Source organism: Equus quagga, unplaced genomic scaffold (assembly GCF_021613505.1).
Source record: "Equus quagga isolate Etosha38 unplaced genomic scaffold, UCLA_HA_Equagga_1.0 146_RagTag, whole genome shotgun sequence".
Lineage (NCBI taxonomy): Eukaryota > Metazoa > Chordata > Mammalia > Perissodactyla > Equidae > Equus > Equus quagga.
In genome coordinates this window covers 8,603,385-8,621,617 of record NW_025796728.1, presented here as the reverse complement: position 1 = coordinate 8,621,617, position 18,233 = coordinate 8,603,385, and the positions used below count along the sequence as shown (strand labels likewise).

The 18,233-nt window shown below is 40.0% G+C and overlaps 1 protein-coding gene across 4 annotated transcripts in view; it reads left to right on the top strand.

The window, feature by feature from the left end:
- Positions 1-18,233, top strand: part of LOC124232944 (LIM and calponin homology domains-containing protein 1) — a 311,710-nt gene that overhangs the window by 202,262 nt on the left and 91,215 nt on the right. For all 4 annotated transcript variants that reach the window (XM_046649899.1, XM_046649900.1, XM_046649902.1 and 1 more), the window contains 3 exons: positions 9,417-9,523; positions 14,598-14,628; positions 16,617-16,727. In XM_046649899.1, the coding sequence (XP_046505855.1) occupies positions 9,417-9,523; positions 14,598-14,628; positions 16,617-16,727 (249 nt within the window). The remainder of the gene's footprint in view (positions 1-9,416; positions 9,524-14,597; positions 14,629-16,616; positions 16,728-18,233) is intronic.

Here is an 18,233-nt window from a genome sequence, read left to right as displayed (position 1 = left end):
TAATATCTAGGTAACATCTGGGTAAGAAAACAGCAGTGCACAGGCCCTGCCAGGGACCTACCTGGCATAGTTGAGGACCAGAAAGGAGTTGTGCCTGGCTGCAAGGAGAGGGAGTGATGGAGATGGAGTCAGAGGTAGTGGGCAGCAGATCTTGCGGGGCCTTGTAGGCCATTATAAAGATTTGGGCTTTTAGAACAGAAAACTGAGGCAGACACCACGTAAGCAACTTGCTCAAGGTTAGTCAGCCAGTAAGTGGAAGAGCTGAGATCCTAGATGTGATGTTGCAGCATCTGGCGCTGGACACATGGTGCTCCCTGAACAGTGCTCTCATTTGGCTTCCCTGGAAGTCTTGTCTGGTTCTCCTTCTGCTCTCATTTGCTTCTCCTCAGGCACAAGTAGCTCCCCTCCTCTCACCATCCTTTGAATGTAGGCGTTCTTGACGGTACTGTTTTAGACTCACTTGTTCTGTCTAAACTATCCTGGGCAATATCATACTCTCCCCTACTTCTGCTTTATGCACATCCTGCTGTCTTCCAAACCTGCGTATTCTGCCCGGGCCTCACTTCTGAGCTCCAGACCCAAAGATAAGCTCCCGATGAGCTGTGGCTCTTTGAATATAGACTGTTCCAAACTTAATATTTCCATTCCTCACAAATCTCCCCTTCCTCCATTCCTTAAGATGATCTCGATGGCTAAGAACCTCAGCATCACCACAAACCCCTCCTTTCCTTCGTCATCTACTCCCAAATCCGCCCAACGGCCAAGCCAATGAGGAGTGCTTGCAGCCTCTCCCTTTTTTCAGCTCTTACTGCTTCTGGGTGAGTTCACGCTTTCCACATCTCTCCCTGAGCTCTTGTAGTAATCTCCTAAATGACCCCTCTCCTCTACTCGGTGGATCTCTCCCACTGCCACACTACATATTCTCCTAAAATAAAGGTCAAATCCCAGGATTCCTTCTGTCCTCATCAACTGGCCTTGATTCCCCACTGCCTAGAGAATAGTCCAGATGCTAGGGAGGCCTCTCACAACTCCTCAAGCTTACTTTTTTGTAACGTTCTTGCCCTCCTCAGTCTTTCATTCCCTCTGTGCAACCTGCTGTGCTTCTCCTCATTTCCCATCTGTAAACTTCTTTCTTCTTCTTCAAGCAGCCACCCAGCTGCCTCTTTCTGGGTCAAACCTCCCCAGAACTCCCCCAGGCAGAATAGGCTGCTCTTTCCTCTCAATGGAAGGCCTGGTATTCTCATTAAGTGCTCCCGGCAAATATAAATGCATTGCAAGTCTGGCGAGAGCTGATCGTTGCTGGGCATCGGCCAGTTCCCTGAGCTTGGCTGGAACCCGTACAGGCTGGGACAGCAGCCGTGAACACAGGGCAGGTACAGGAAATCCCCAAATTCTAGTAATTGTGGGGTAAGTTCCTGGAGAAATTTTGGCAATGTATTCCTTAAATTCAAAATTTCATAAATGCATTTCTGTTAAAGGGAGTTTGATTCAAATATAGAAAAGCTAACAAAAACCGTATTAAAAAAAAAAAGCCTTATAGGTAGGACAGAAAAGTAGCATTAGTGTTAGCTATTGATTTTCCAAGCAGACCTGGGTCTTCTCTCATATCCTTGCAAATCTTTCTGAGATACCATGATTCCTTATTAAGATTTTAAGGCAAATATTTATGTTAGAAAATGTATTAAATTAATAAATTCACCAGAGGTAATTCTAGTTTACATCTTGATATTTCCACCTAGTCTTTTAATTTGTAGAAACTGAAAGTTGTGTGCATGCTTTCTATATATTATATTGTAAATACCTGGCAGTGTGTGGTTCACTTGAAACCCATTACTTTCAAGTGAAGATGAGCATTACTTTCCTCTTCTGTGAACTCCAAATCCACCATCATGTTTCCCTTTGCCTCCTGGCTGGAAAGGAAATACAGCCAAGGAGACTGGTCAGAGGGAGAGGGCTTCTCAGTACCTGTCTGGTTTCCCTAGAGAACCAGTAAACGCTGGATGCCCTCCTCAGAGAAAGTTGCACGCTGCTCCGCAGTGGATCAAGGGAAGAGAAAAACCCCTTTCCAGTTGGACATGACAGCTAGAGAAAGGAAAAGGTAGCCGGTAGGCCCTTGCTTGCCTTCTGAAGACTAGAAGGAGAGAAGGGCCTGCGTGAGGCTGTGGTGTGCCTCAGGGGGCTACACTGGAATGAGCTGCTGGCCCACCCTTCTCCCCTCTCACTCCTGCCCCTCCCTCCCATGGTACTGCCTTGGGCTAAGGAAGCCTACTCTATGGCCTCTGAAATCCTGGATCAGACTACAGCCAAGAGGGACTTTTGCCTGACATTTGTGAATGTTTCCCACTGAAATGTTTTTAGCTCTGTGGTTAGGTTCGATATATAATCAGTAGTCTCCTTCAGGTACATTTTGGATTAAGTAGGCTTTTCTGACCTGAACTGGGAACCATCACACAAGGACTATTTCTGTGGGATAATTACAAATGATGACTTATGAGCAGCTATCTCATAAAGGAACTTTTGCTACATAGCTTGTGCCTAAGTTTGAGGCTGCCTGTATAAAAGTGCCAAGTTGCCAGTTAATAACAGTAACTAAACAACAAGAGCAGGAACCACTTTGGTTTTTTTTACCGTCTCCCATGTAACTGGCAAGGGCTCTAAATATACACTGTGTCTGTTTTTCACGGATGGGTAAACTGTTCTGTATCTCACCTTTTCTGGTCCCTTGACCTGAGTTGACAAGAATATCATAATAATAACTTCTATATAATGAGTGCTCAGAAGGTGCCAGACACTGGGCTGAATGTGCTTAACATATATTTTCTGTAATTCTGACATCCCTGTAAGGTTGATGGCATTCCCCCAGCTTACAAATTAGAAATTCAACGATCAGAAGCGTTAGGAGCTATGCCCAAGGCCACATAGCGAATAAATGATGAGGCTAGGATTCTGACTGGAGTCCTTCTGCCTCGAAGGCTATTATGCTATGTTCCTTGATACATTTGTTCTTCTCTCATTTCCATTGTCTTATTTGAAGTCAGAGCTCTGTTTATGTATATCTTGAACAAATCTAGCTAATTTGATGGATAATGAAAATTAATCCGCAGATAAGATACTTTTGTTGTAAGTCATTATTTCATCTACTAGAATGTCAGCTCCATGAGGATAGGCAATTTTGTTGTTTTTGTCATTGTTGTAAGTACCTACAATATAGTACTTGTTTTAAATATTCAATGAGTACCTACTATGTGCCGGGACACTGCTACATTGTGGAGGTGGAGATCGTCCTGGACCATCCTTTCATCTTGCCTTTGAAGTGAGAAGGGAAGGGAGCAAAGTATAAGGCCTTCTTCAGAGAAGAGGCCTGGGCAAGGCCGGAAAGCTCGGGCCCCAATCGGGGCCCCTGCGGAATGTTTTCATACTCAGGGCAGGCCCACAAATTAACGAAATGGGAAACCATGGAGCCAAGAACAAGGAGGAGTTAATGCATGGTAGTTACAAAAAAAAAAAAGCAGTGTAAATGTATATATTAATATTAGTCTAGCACAAAATGGACTCTTTGAGGAACTTTATGTTATGCATCTGTGTTGAATGGAGACTCACGTTACAGTACTTTCCAGTTTGGCAGAAATGGTAACTTTCCATCAGTAGCACTTGAGCATTCACTTCAGTGGCTTTGCAATAGTTGTCTCTAAGGTGATGGTTATTTTTTCCCTGTATTCTATGAAATTGGTTTTGCCAGTGAAGTGACAACCCTATGTAGTTGAATACAGTTTTACAAATTTAGAAACCTTTTCTCCAAACTTTTTTGGGAAAAATTTTAAATGTACAGAAAAGTGCAAAGAATGGCGTAGTGAATACCTGAATGCCCTTCACTTAGAACAGGAGTGGCAGACTACAGCCTGTGGGCCAAAGCCAACCCAATGCCTGCTTTGTAAAGAAAGTGTGTAGGAAGACAGACACTCCCATTCATTAGGTACTGTTTGGCTACAATGACAGAGTTGAGTCATTTTGACAGAGACCACCTTAGGCCCACAAGGCTGTATTTACTATCTGTCTCTTTATAGAACAAGTTTGCCAACTGGATTCACTAGTTGTTAATATTTTCCCATATTTGTTTTGTCTCTCTCTCCACAACCGGCAGACATTCTCTCTCTCGCACATGCATGCACATATACACACACAATTTTTTTTCCTGAACAATGTGAAAATATGTTACAGACATTATGATAACTTGTCCCTAAATAATTCATACGTTCACTTAAAAATAAAAGCATTCTCTCATATAATCGCAATATCATCGTCATCCTATCTAAGAAAATTAACACTCATTCAGTGTTATCATCCAACATCTAGGATCCAATCAAAGGTCATACATTGCATTTGGTCATCATGTCTCTTTAATGTCCAATTTTTGTTTTTTCCTGACATTGACTTTTTTGAAGAGCCCTTTAAAAACTTCTTTTGAACTCTTTCTAAGTCTTACTGGGTTTGTAATACTACGTTAGTTAGAACTAAATATAATGGTCACTGTTGTAAATCAGTGTCTCCCACATCTTCTCCTCGGGACTGAGACGCTGCTTGGCTTCTGAAGTTAAAACACTAAGATGAGAGTTTTGCTTGGAATTATAAATATGCAGAAATCTCAGCAAGAAGAGTCAGGCAGATGGGAACTTGCAGGATGCATTTTATGTAATTAAAGGCACAGGCCTTCCCTCACTCTACCTACTGTTAGCTCTTGGCTGGGGGCTTCTTCCTTCTGGCTTTTCTCCTGACTGGGGTCTGGCTCCCCTCCAGCATCATTAGGTTGCAACAAGGAGCTGGAAGGAGACCTGCAGTTATTTAAATCTCCCAGCCCAAGTGGTTCAGCCTGGTGGCAACACAACTCTTTTGTGTTTGCAGTCTGTGTGCTGATTATAGTGTCGTGCTCAAGGGCACATCTGCGAATGCAAACGAGAAGAGCACCTCCTGGCCTTTCTTGAGAATCTGGGTCACGCGCCTCTTATGGGACTACATGGTGGTCACAGGACCGGTTCTTTTACTGTGGTCCCAAGTGATTCCTGGAGAGTGCCAGGACCCATCCTTTGCTTTCCTCTGGGCAGGAAGCCCTCAGAGCTCACAGGCCGACTGGAAAGATGGTCGCATGCCCTAGAAAAGGCTCACCTGGACATCTGTACTAGTTGCTGTCTTTGGTTTGGGGTTGCCTTATTAACGAGTTTAAAGGCTTGTTTACTATTCCCCAAATATGGAATTGCAGGTGAGGGATGCACACTTTTTTGAATGTGTTGCCTTCAAGACTGATCAAGGGCTAGAGCCAGTGGTGCCTTTGAGAGTCTCAGAGACGAGTAATCACAGAGGGTATGTGTGTATGTCTATTTGTGTGCTGGTGGGAGGAAGGAAGGAAAGAAGGAAAAAATCACAAAGAAAGAGAAAAGGCAAGAAAAAAAAGAATTAAAAGTGAGATTTCAGGAAGGCAGAATAGGAATAAGACAGCTAGAAACTTGGAGAGGTGGGAAAGGAATTGGCTCCTTTCAGACCTAGATCTTTCACACCTGGAGAAACCTCTTTTCCTCCTGCTGTGTGGAGTTAATTGGGAAGCAGACTTGTAGCTGGGTGACTGAGTTTGGAACCTAACCTCTCTGTGCCTCAACTGCTCATCTGAAAGTGGAGGCAATAACAGTACTTGCTGCCTATGGCTGTTTTGAGAATAAAAGAGATCGCTTATGTACATGCTTAGAACAGACCAGGCACGTGGTGAATGCTCCATGAATGTAAGCTACGAATGTTTAGTGTATATTTCAAAACATCCCACATAATTCACCAAAATAGTCTTCTGATATCTAAAGCCTTCAATGATCTTTAACCTACTTTCTTGATTTAAGAATAGTAAAGTTAAAAAAAACAAAACTTTTTTAAAAAGAATTCAGTAGTAGCTTTAAGTTGATTCTCATATTGGCAATATATTTTCCCAGCAAAACCTTACTGTAGCAATTTTTATTTCAATATGCACTCATAAATATGCTAATAGTAATAAATTAGGTACTGACTTTTGTTCTTTCCTTTCTTCTCTACTTTTTTCTAACCAATTATTTGTATGTAAACAAACCAAACAAACACCCATATGTGCTCCTCACATTAGGACTGCTTCTTCCACTGACAGGAAGGAAAGCGAAGTTCCAAGGAGAAGGGGCCCTTGGTGTTGCTGTCTCTGGGAAGTGGTGTGGCCTGATTTTGAGGCCTGGGTACTAAGACAAGTTTTGTGAGGCTAGAATAGATCTGGAAGCTAGTAGGACCACCATGATTGGCATAGCTAAGTTCAGTGTTAAATAGATATGTTTGAGTGATAAAATTAAGTGAAAAAAGGGGCTGGCCCCGTGGCCGAGTGGTTAAGTTCGCGCGCTCCGCTGCAGGCGGCCCAGTGTTTCGTTAGTTCGAATCCTGGGCGTGGACATGGTACTGCTCATCAGACCACGCTGAGGCAGCGTCCCACATGCCACAACTAGAAGAACCCACAACGAAGAATACACAACTGTGTACCGGGGGGCTTTGGGGAGAAAAAGGAAAAAATAAAATCTTTAAAAAAAAAAAAATTAAGTGAAAAAAGGATTGGAAATGAATCTAAAACATCTATTTCAAACAACTGAAATGTTGGGACAAAAATAACTTTTTAAAAGGAAAGATATTATATTTAAATTTAGTAACAGGATGATCAACATGCAAGCAGAAAATCTGGGTCCTGTCAAAAGAACTCAATATATTTTCACCCCTTTTTTCTTCCCTTGCTTTCCTTTTCTTTTTCCCCTTGGACAAAGTTATTGATGAAAAATGTGTTGCCGAGAAAGCAGAAAACTGTAAAACTCTGCAGGTTGGAGGGAAAATATAAAAACTCCAAGGAGAAATTTGATAATTTAAAAACATGCAAAGTAGTTGCAGGAGAGATTGACGAGGGTGACTTCAGACTATGACCAGCTCATTGTCAGTCAACAAGAGGTCTTGTTGATGACGCAGGTCTTGTGAATGATGGCACATCTTACCCACTGAAAAAATCAGGGATACAGGAAAGACACAGGAAAGAAAACTTTCTAGGTTGGGCCACCCACTAGTGAGGGGGAAAAGTGAGGTCATAATATCTCCTCCTTGGTTTCCCTGTCTCCTTTCTTGTTCTTCTTACGTCCTTCCTGCACACTGTCCACCTCTGCCCAACAATCTACTTCTACCCCCAGCAATCTACTCTCCTTCAGAGTGGGCGTCATTTCTCAGATGACAGCCCCTCTGTGACTTTCATGGCCTGCCTTCCATGGCCTTCAAGGCCCTCTGTGATCAGCCCCTGACTCCATAGCATCGTCTTCTTTTGGTGCTGACCTTAGATTTGATGCTTGAGTTCCTCACATATGCCATGTTGTTTTGCACCTCCATCCTTTGCTGACTGTGTTACCTTGAGCAAGATGCTTAATTGTTCTGGGGACCGGCCCCGCCGCCAAGTGGTTAAGTTCGTGCGCGCTCCGCTTCAGAGGCTCAGGGTTTCGCCAGTTCGGATCCCAGGCTCAGACATGGCACCGCTCGTCAGGCCATGCTGAGGCCACGTCTCACATAGCACAACCAGAGGCACTCACAACTAGACTATACAACCATGTACTTGGGGGCTTTGGGGAGAAGACAAAAAGAAGAAGATTGGTAACAGTTGTTAGCTCAGGTGCCAATCTTTAAAAAAAAAGATGCTTAATTGTTCTGTGCCTCAGATGCTCATCTCTGACATGAGGATAATAGTAGTACCTACCTCGTAAGATTGTGCAGGGATTACATGAGTTAATATATGTAAAGCTCTCGGAAGAATTCTTGACATATAATAAGGACTACATCAAAATTTATTGCTATTGCTCTTGTTGTTTTGAGCTTGGGTATATTAATTTTTTATTGCCGCATAAAAAATTACTATAAATTTAGTGTCATAAGTCAACACCCAGTTAATAACCCTAGTTTCTATAGATCAGAGTCCAGACATGGCATGACTGAGTTCTCTGTAGGGTCTCACAGGGCTGAAGTCAAGGTGTTGGTGGGGGTTGAGGCTCTGTTTGAGCTTCCTCCAAGCCTCTTCCAAGTCACATGGTTGTTGACTGACTGCATCTCCTTGTAGCTATAGAATTCATGGCCTTCAGGAACTCTGACTTCACCTTCTTTTAAAAACTCTCCTGATGAGGTCAGGCCCAGTCTTTCTTTTGATTCCCTCAAAGCCAACTGGTTAGTGACAAAATCACAGAGTGATATCCTATCACATTCACAGGTTTCACTCTCACTCAAGGGGAGCAGATTATACAGGATGTCTACACTGGAGGTGGGGTGGGATTCTTGGGAGTCATCTTAGAATCCTGCCTACATACTGGGTGACTGGGGAATATTCTGCTTTCTATTTGCTTGGTTGAATTGTACTTGAGTGAATATAAGATTTAGTTGCCACCACCACCATCATTTCAGACTTTTGTAACATCTTTCTTATGGCATTTGGATGGATTCACATTGATCAGCCTTTGTCTTCCCTTTCCTGTAGTTTTCACTAACTGATGGGGCCAGTTAGCATGTTGGAAGTCTTTTAGGAAGAAGAAAATTAGAGACTTGTAACTGATAAACCCACTGACTAATATCCTGGAGTTCCAAAAGGGTGACCCACAATTTGCAATCTCTGTCAGAGCCATTTGTTTGTTCTTAACAGCTCCCAGCAGATGAAGACCATAACCTTCCTTAATTGTCAGTGGTGCCTGCTACTCTGCCAGCTCGAAGTAAATTTGTACCTGCTAGGGAAATCTTCCACTCTGAGGAGAGTCTTTTGCATTATTTTCAAAGAGTTTCCTTGCTCCTTTTTTTTCCTGTTCCAATTAAATCTAGAATTTTCTTCCCATTTAATTCAACTTAGAGGTTATAATACAAAGAGATATTATCAGTCAAAACCCACTGATAAAGAATGTATTTTAGGAGATCAGTTAAAAAGAAAAACTTGTTGAAGTTGACACTTGGGTAGTAAAACCTCTTTTTTAAATAGTGATTTTGAACTAGATTCTAGGTAATAAGACATGGACAAAACTTTGAAGCAATGGAGAATACCTGGTTTATGAGTACTATTTCCCTAAAATTGCTAAGTTCTGCTTTAAGTGGCATTTAACCTGCAGTTGTATACAAATGTGTGAAGGTAAAGAGGAGAAAATGGGTTTGGCATAGCTGTGGGTTTAGAAGTTTGAAGTGTCTGTTTACTCCAGCATTTCCTAACAAAGTATGATTTTATTATGCAAGAAGCCACGATTTAGACTTGACTATCACTGCCTTGATGACTGACATCCCTCCACTAATTTGAACTATTAAAGAAGAGGGGCTGGTTCATAAAGATAATATAAAATAATATAGACCTGGATTTCTTTTCTTCCCTTCAGGACAATATCATCTTATTCTTGAGAGGCTGTAAAGAGCTCGGTCTTAAAGAATCTCAACTTTTTGACCCGAGTGACCTACAGGATACGTCCAACAGAGTAACAATCAAGTAAGTAATGCACAATTTATGTTTAAGGGAAGCCCATTTATGGTTTGATTTGCAGTTTTGTGATGATGTTGTAAGGTTTAAGAGGCAGAGAATTGGGCATGCCTAATAAAACAAAAATGTGAAGGTAAAAAATCTAACTTTCAAAACAGGATACATTGGCCTTCCCGCTATGTATAGCTTTCATTCTGCTCAAATATAATTTTTTGAAATGTAAAAATCATGCATATAGAGTTAGAATTTTCAAGAGAAGAAGGAAAATGTTAAGTGAAACTTAAGGGAGGAAGAAGCAAGAGAGAAGTATTCAGAGAATCTATTTGTCTTCGACAAAAAGCTTTTATTAGCTCCAGTTGGGCATTTGAATAGGCTTTTGGAAGACTACAAACTTGGTAAACAGATCTGTACTCTGTTTATTATGCAAAGAAGGTAATAGATTATGGAGAAATCTCTTCTTCATTTACATTTGTAACTGTTTTCTCATATATGTCAGTGATCAAGTTCTTTGAAGATGGATCATTGGCCATTAGGCTATTGTTGACTGTATCTACTCACTGAGCCATGTTTGAGGCTAAAGAATTCTTGGGAAAGAATGTAATAGTAAGAGGAAAGGCAATGTGCTTCTCTGTAAAGAAATAGCTCGTGACCAGGGTAATGAGAAGAAAAGTCCTTATGAGATGGTAGAGGTAACTTTCCTGCAGTTTAGAAGTTCTTTAGATTCTACCAATTGCATATAAAAGTTTTTCCAATTTAGTCAAACAGTATTTGGCATGAATATGCCTTAACAGTAAGATTAATTACATAGATAGGGTCTGTAGATTGGCTATACTTCTTTTTTTGATTACTTTTGGGTCATTTTATCATGGAAGAACAAAAAGAAAAGGGAGAGAAGCCAAAATTCAGATCTGTTAATTTGATACCATTTGACAATATTGACTTAAAAAATGATGGAGAAATATAATTTGGAAAAAACTGGGACTACTGAATGAAATCAAATTAGTTTATATTGGATTTTATGGCTCATGACTGGAAATAAGGGAGAGTTGGCCATGATCATATACAATCACTTCTCTGTTGTCAGTGTGCCATTCTTTAATATTTCTCATGAAAAAATTTTAGTTAAGAGCAAAAAATAATGGATTAAAAATTATGATATTTGACTATGGAAGCCAGCCGAAACCTCGTTTTAGCCATCACATGCTCCATTTATGACTGTACCTAAATCAATCCTCTGTAAATCATTGTTCATTTTAGGAAATTGTTGCAAGTTCTGCCTCATCTCACATTCGTAGTTCCTTCTTGGTGACAAGTGACCAGAAACAATAGTAACTGTGTGACATCATGTTAATTAGTCACACATACATTGCTTGGAGGGTGAAGGAAAGTTCACTTTGATAGTGTTGGCAGCTGCATTCATTGTTTTTTAGAGTTACTTTAAATCAATATGTTACTAAACTAGGAGAATGCTGAGACTGATTAGTTTTAGAAATTCAGATTCATATCACCTTTATTGCTTATCTACAAAAAACGAGGCTTCAGGAAGTCAGGGGTCCAGCCCTTGATCTGCGACTCCTTAGATCTGTAACCCTAGGCAAGTTCCTTTGCTGCATTAGGCTCTATCTCTTCATCTATAAAATGGACTGTTCTCACAGGTCACTCTTGCGCAGCGCAGATCTGAGAAGATGGCTCCACCAACTTCTAAAGAAAGGGACTTTAATTCAAAGGCAGGGAAAGCAACCTAAAAGGGAAAATGTCACTTAGATGGCACACAGACATAGCCACTTTCCAATTACTGGACCATCTTCCCTACTCCTATTCTTTTCTCTGTCCTTTTTCTTTACCTTTCTCTCCACTTCCTTTTGCATCTCTTTCTCTTTCCTATGCTTCCCTTCTCTTCTTTATCTTGTCTTTCCATCTGTCTCCGTTTTTTCATTTCTTCTTCTCATTTTCTTCCCCTTTTTTTGTTTTTCCTTGAATTGAGCATTATAATTTTATTTAGGCAATACTTTTCCATCACCTTCCCCTATGACTCTATCATTTTTCCTTTATTTACTCAGCAAATATTTACTGAGCAGCTATTATGTATCAGAGACTTTCCGGTTACTAGAGAACCAGAATGAACAAGACAGCCAACATCCCCTGTTCACATGGAACTTACACCCAGTGTCAAGAAATGAGAAATAAATGAGTAAATAAAAAAGATAATTGCAGAGAATGATAATTGCTGAGAAGAAAATAAATGATGTGAAAGAAAGTGACCGTCACAATATATGTATATATCAAATCATGATGTGTCCCTTAAATTTATACAATGTTATGTGTCAATTATATCTCAATAAAACTGGAAAAAAAGAAAGAAAGATAGTGACAGTCCAGAGGTGGTCAAGCGTAGCCTCTCTGAAGACGTGGCATTTCAGCTGAGGGCTGAGACATGAAAGGGAAGCAAGAACCAGCCATGCGAAGATCTGTAGGGCAGTGAAGCCAGAGGAAGAGCAAGTAGAAAGGCAGGGGAAGAGCAAAAAACCTGACTTTTAAAAAGAATAATAAAAGTAGCCGGTTGGTAGAAGGATAATGACCAAGGCTGTGTGTGGTGGGAGGGGTGGTCCAGAGGCTGCAGGATGTTGAACTTGGAACAATTATGGAGGAAAATTTTTATTTTAAAATTATGCCATAAATTAATTTATGGTACTTAGAAAATCATTTCTAGTTTTAGTGAGGAGTAGGGCATAGAATGAGCTCTTTGCTTCCCAACTTTTCAGTATATGATGCTAGTTTAATCCAGCAGTGTATAGGGGACATTTGTAACATATGTAGATTTTATAGCTGTGGTAGCTTAAAGTGGAACTGCTGTATTTCTCTGCTTTCCCCTCTGAGAGTTGAGCAGAACATTAGCAGAGATGGAGAACACCCCGTTGACATCAATTAATGGCGTAAGCAATAAGGTGTAGGGGTAGGTCCCACAGAGGAAATTTTGATGCTTTTCTGAAATTGTCTTTTAAAAAATATTCTTTAGGTTAGCTTTCATTGTAGGTAATTTTTCTTACTTTTTTTTGAGAAGTAACTTGAGTAGACTAAAAAGAAAAAAAAAGGAAAAACCTGCAAATGATTACTGTGTGTGTAATTTAATGAACTCTACCTGGTAATAGATGCCAGACAACCTTGATGGCAAATGAAACCTAATTCAGAAGGGCCTGCAACAAGGATCATTCCAGGTAATCGAAGCAAGTGGAGGAAATCCAGGAAAGGCTTTGGATTGCTCCCGAGTATATCTCTGAAAAATTTGGGAGCATTTTCGTATAATTGGTGGTTATGTGGAAGTCACTCAACGAAGGTTTTGTGAGCTCCTACTGTGTGCCAGGCATGATTTTTTTAGAACTGGGTCACGGTTTTAGTCAATGAACTTATATTGTCAATGCAGAAAAAGGTCCTGTCCCTGTTTTTCATAAAAATTTCAAATCTTTTATAGATTTTTTTAAATTAAAATAATTCTAGCAAATATCTAAGCAGATAATGACATTATTTTTTCTGTTAAAAAGGGCAAAGCATGGAAACTTTCTGTTAATCAAATCCAAATTGGGGGCCGGCCTGGTGGCGCAGTGGTTAAGTGCGCACGGTCCGCTTCTCGGAGACCCGGGGTTCACCGGTTCGGATCCCGGGTGTGGACATGGCACTGCTTGGCAAGGCATGCTGTGGCAGGCGTGCCACGTATAAAGTAGAGGAAGATGGGCACGGATGTTAGCTCAGGGCTAGTCTTCCTCAGCAAAAAGAGGAGGATTGGCAGCAGATGTTAACTCAGGGCTAATCTTCCTGAAAAAAAATAAAATAAATAAATCCAAATTGGACCAAGGCTTCGTTCAGTCCAAGTCCCTGTCGCTGGGTTTATCTCCTTAGTGTATATTGCATTTTCTATTCCTTCAAATCTCAATGGACTTAAAATTGTGCACTTATTCATTAATATGTGCTCTGGGTCAGAATATGCGGCAATGAAGTAATTGGGGTCTAAATACTTGAAGGAATTCTTGAGCGGTTCATATAATAGAGTTACATTCTCCTTCCTCCTCCCCCGCCCCAAAAAAAGTTACTGTGGAAAAAAGAAATGCAGTGTTTGTTTTTCCTAGTATTTGTTTGTTGATGTGTTAAAGAAACTGAAATAATTGGAGAAATTTTTATATTTCACTGTATGAATATTTAGAAAGTACCACCAGCTAGCTTTTTTTGTTTATCACTTGAAACTAAATATTTATGTGTTTTTAAGAATGCATGTGTGTATATTCCAACATAACATGCATATTTTTCTGCTTATGGCTAATTCCCAACACTAATTTATGTCCACAGCAGAAAAGAACAAATATTTGGATAGTATTGCCTCTTGTACATATATTTTCAGGTCTGTTTAATTAAGTAAGGTTTCAGACCTTTGTAAAAGTACTTGTACGAAGAAGATTTTGGAAGTGCAGTCAGATTTAAATTTTTTTTTTTGAGGAAGCCAACTACTGCCAATCCTCCTCTTTTTGCTGAGGAAGACTGGCCCTGAGCTAACATCTGTGAGCATCTTCCTCTACTTTATGTGTGGGATGCCTGCCACAGCATGGTTTTTGCCAAGAGGTGCCATGTCTGCACCCGGGATCCAAACCTGCAAACCCCGGGCCACCGAGAAGCAGAATGTGCTAACTTACCCGCTGTGCCTCCAGGCCAGCCCCCCATATTTAAATTTGACAGTGATCTATAATCCAGGCAGATTTTTACTTTAACAGTTAAGCTTTGAGAATACAAATATAAACAGTCCCAGTTTTAAATGGAATTCTTCATATTCCAGATGTTATAAAGCATTCATCTTTTCGTAGTTAAAACTACGAAACACTATGGAACTTTAATCCGACTTTGTCCTTCCATATTTTGTTTTCTGAATAATTTTTTTCAGTACCTTGAAATCACTAATCATAGACCTTCAATAAGTAATATATTCTCCTGGTGTTGTTATATTCGTTAGCTTCAAGTACATCTCAGAGGCGTTTAAGGGAAGACCACAGTGAGGAAACTGCTATTCTGATCATATTTTCTTTTCCTTTTCCTTAATTAGGAGCCTTGATTATAGTAGGAAGCTGAAAAATGTAAGTGTTTTAACTTCACTTTCTAAACTTTTTTACTTCTAACCTTGAGGGTTCCAGTGTAAAATTTAGCTCATAGGTGTGCCTGTCATATGCCTTGCTGGAAAGAGTCCTTCTTAGAAAACAAGTATATGTGTCACTGATAGAATAATAATAACGGTGATAGAAATAAAAATGGTGGATGTGGGGGAGGGTCTCTTTAATGAGATAAGTGCTCAATCCAGAAATAAACAAATGAAAGCTTGCCCTCTGTTTGTAATTTGGTTTCTTAAACACAAAATGATCTGTCTGGGCACTAACATTAGCCCCTTTCTGTTGGTTGGCACAGACAGGATTATTAAATTAAACAGTTGGGCAGATTGTTCTAGGAAAAGATCAGCATAATATGACTAGTGTTGACTGTCATAGATCAGTGCTTTCATATTTTTTATTTCCTATTAATAGTCTTTGAGTTTTTATTAGTACTTCCCCAAATCAACTTTTTGTAGTTAGATCTTATTTTCAAAAGGCAAGTGTTAGTGCTCTTTTATTTTAGGTTTAAATTGAGGAGTGTAAGCCATGACCTTCTGCATATAAAATTTAAAAATTGGCTGTGACTCCCCCCTTTTCTTTTAATTTCTGGGGTGCCATTATATTTGACTGACATTCTCATTCTGTCTTCTTTTTCTTCCTTTATAAAACTAGGGATATGTGCCATTTTTCATCATACCATTTTAAACAAATCGGAAAACCCGTAATCTAAAACACAACACGTTTCTATCTTCCAGTCTCCTGTTATACCTTTCAAGATAGCCTCATACTCTTAGCACACATTAGTTATTTTATGCTCCGAGTTAATGTCCTGACATTTAGAATTGTCTGTTCTCTGGAAATTTATTTGTAAGAAATCAGTTTTAAAAGACTTTCTGGAAGTTTTGAAGGATTCCCAAAGTAAAATTTTCCTGCAGAGGTAAAAAACCAAGTCACATCATAGCATCAATGCACATCCCATATTTTGGGCCTGTTACCATCTGGAACCATGTGCACATATCACGTTGTCCAAACCCTTTTCTGGTCCAGCAAGTGGAGGGAGGTCCAGTAAGTATTTCTCAGCCTGGGTGGAACAATAAGACCAAATGTGAAAATAAAATAATGGTCTTAGCTTTTCCATAGGCTTCAGATCCCAATAATTCAGTTGTAAGAAACTCATCTGTAGCCAACCCTGCTGGTTTTTATTGGAAATTCAATGTAAAGACCATTTGCAATTGTGGACAGTTTCTTTGAAAAGGCAGAACAAAATTAACTTGGGTCTGTAGCTTCAGACCGTTGAATATCCAAGGTTGTTTAATTGGCAGTAGCCTTGACCAGGCTAAAAATTTCCCATCTCAGATTAACAGGAATCTAATTGTACCCCAAAGCTAGGTATCTGCCGGTCGTATTCTTCATTCTATTGCTTTCCTCTGACTTTAATTAGATATATTCTGTTGATCTTGTGCTGGGAACTACTAATTAACCTTTGTCACTCCTTTGAGATTTTGACGTTGGTCTTAGCAGAAGCTCTGCCCCTGTGAGTAGAAATTGTAGGCCTTTAAAAGCACCCGTCTCAAAAGGAATTGACAACCTGTTTCATCACCTGTCTGGGTAAAGACTCTGGAGTTTCTGAAAAGTTTTGCTTCCTCATTTTGAAACCTTCATTACCTGAAAATAATTTTGGAGGATTTATTTTTCCTACTTGCTATCTTATAGATCACTTTCTCACAACTAAACTTTTCCTAAGACTGGAGTCTTATTTTAACTACTGAATCATGTTTGTGTTGACTGATACAGCATTGGGTTCTTAGTAAAATGATTTTACATTTAATGGATACCTCACGGATGGTGGTTTTTGTAAATCAGTGTTGCACATTCTCTCTGTCCTGTTTTCCTGTGGGTGGAGGATAATTGATTCCTTAGTTTAAAAGTAATTCCCGAGGTGAGCTTTTCCTGCTCTTGTGCATGGTTTTGTTTCACAGGTGTTGGTGACCATTTACTGGCTGGGAAAAGCAGCCAACAGCTGTGCATCGTATAGTGGAACGACACTGAACCTGAAGGAGTTCGAAGGCTTGCTGGCTCAGATGAGAAAGGTAACTTGGCTTTTCTTCTTTATCCCATGAGATTTTAGACAAGGTGGGTGAGCAACACATTTGCTTGTTTTTAAGATCATTACATTTCCTCGCGGTGGAATTGCTCAGGCCAATGTCATGCACTCAAGGAAATGACCAGTGGTACTTGTCTTACCAATGATGTCTTTGCCTCATGCATCCCACACTTACCTGAACTTTTGTATTTTATACCCTTCAGAGAATGGGAGATCTGAGTTCTATCCAAATTTAATTCCAAAAGAGCAAATTCAATCTGTCAGTATATGGTTTTGTATGCCAGAGAGCTCAGTGCTTGTTTTTGTGGGGGAATGATGCCTGAATTAAACAATGCAGTATTATACAAAAATGAAGACTTGCTCTGCACTTTTGTCCTAAAGGTCGTTTTGCTTACTCGTCGCCTTGGTGTGGGTGAGGTAACGTCAGCCAACTTCTTGCCTGGGTATCCACCCTGGACAGGCTGTGATAAATTAGAAGCATTCTCTTCTGAGATGTGCATCTTTTGGCCATTGTATCTGAATAACTTGGAAATTTGGAAAACATTTTTTATGACATTCAAAATGTTATTTGTTTATTGGATTATGAGAAAGACTGACCTAAGGTAGGAATTTGTCAAAGAAACAGTGGGGTGTTTTGTGTGTGCCTGCCTGTGTTCCTTTTTAAGGTTCAGCAATATAGAGTAACTCATCCAAAGTACTAGGATATAGTATTACCCAGGTGCAGCCCCACCTACCCAGCCTTTGTGAATAGGTGAGGCTCATTTGTAATCAGTAGCATCCATGGGTTTTAGATAAGGCCCATATTGTAGCACAAATAATTAAGGCCTTGCTCTTCCTCCTTTCCCTAACATGCAAACTCAGTGCACTAATGAAACTTCATTGAGAGACATTCCGTGCTGTACAGGTTTTCTTTTAATTCTGAAAGCAAGAATTTGCTCCAACTTTCTAATAACTTCTTCTCTCCTTAAATTAAAGCTAACGGGGGCCAGCCTGGTGGCATAGTGGTTAAGTTTGCATGCTCCACTTCAGTGGCCTGGGGTTCGCCGGTTCAGATCCTGGGCACAGACCTAGCACTGCTTGTCAAGCCCTGCTGAGGTGGGCGTCCCACAGAGAAGAACTAGAAGGCCCTATAACTTGGATATACAACTATGTACTCAGGTTTTGGGGAGAAAAAAAAAGAGGAAGATGGGCAACGGATGTTAGCTCAGGACCAATCTTCATCACCAAAAAAAATATACCTTAAAAAAAAGACGAAATTACCAAAAAAAAATAAAGCTAATAGTCCTTATAGTTCTTTACATTTGGCTAGAGCCAATCTGGCTCACATATTTATAAATGGACAAAAGCTTTCATATTGGTCGTAAGGCATATAAACAAAGTCCTTTAAGCTAAATTCCTTTAAAAATAAAATAAACACACTCAAACACAACACATCATTTCTTAGTCTTAACTCTTATTTGTCCTTTAATTTTTCATCTAGCTCTGTTGGTAG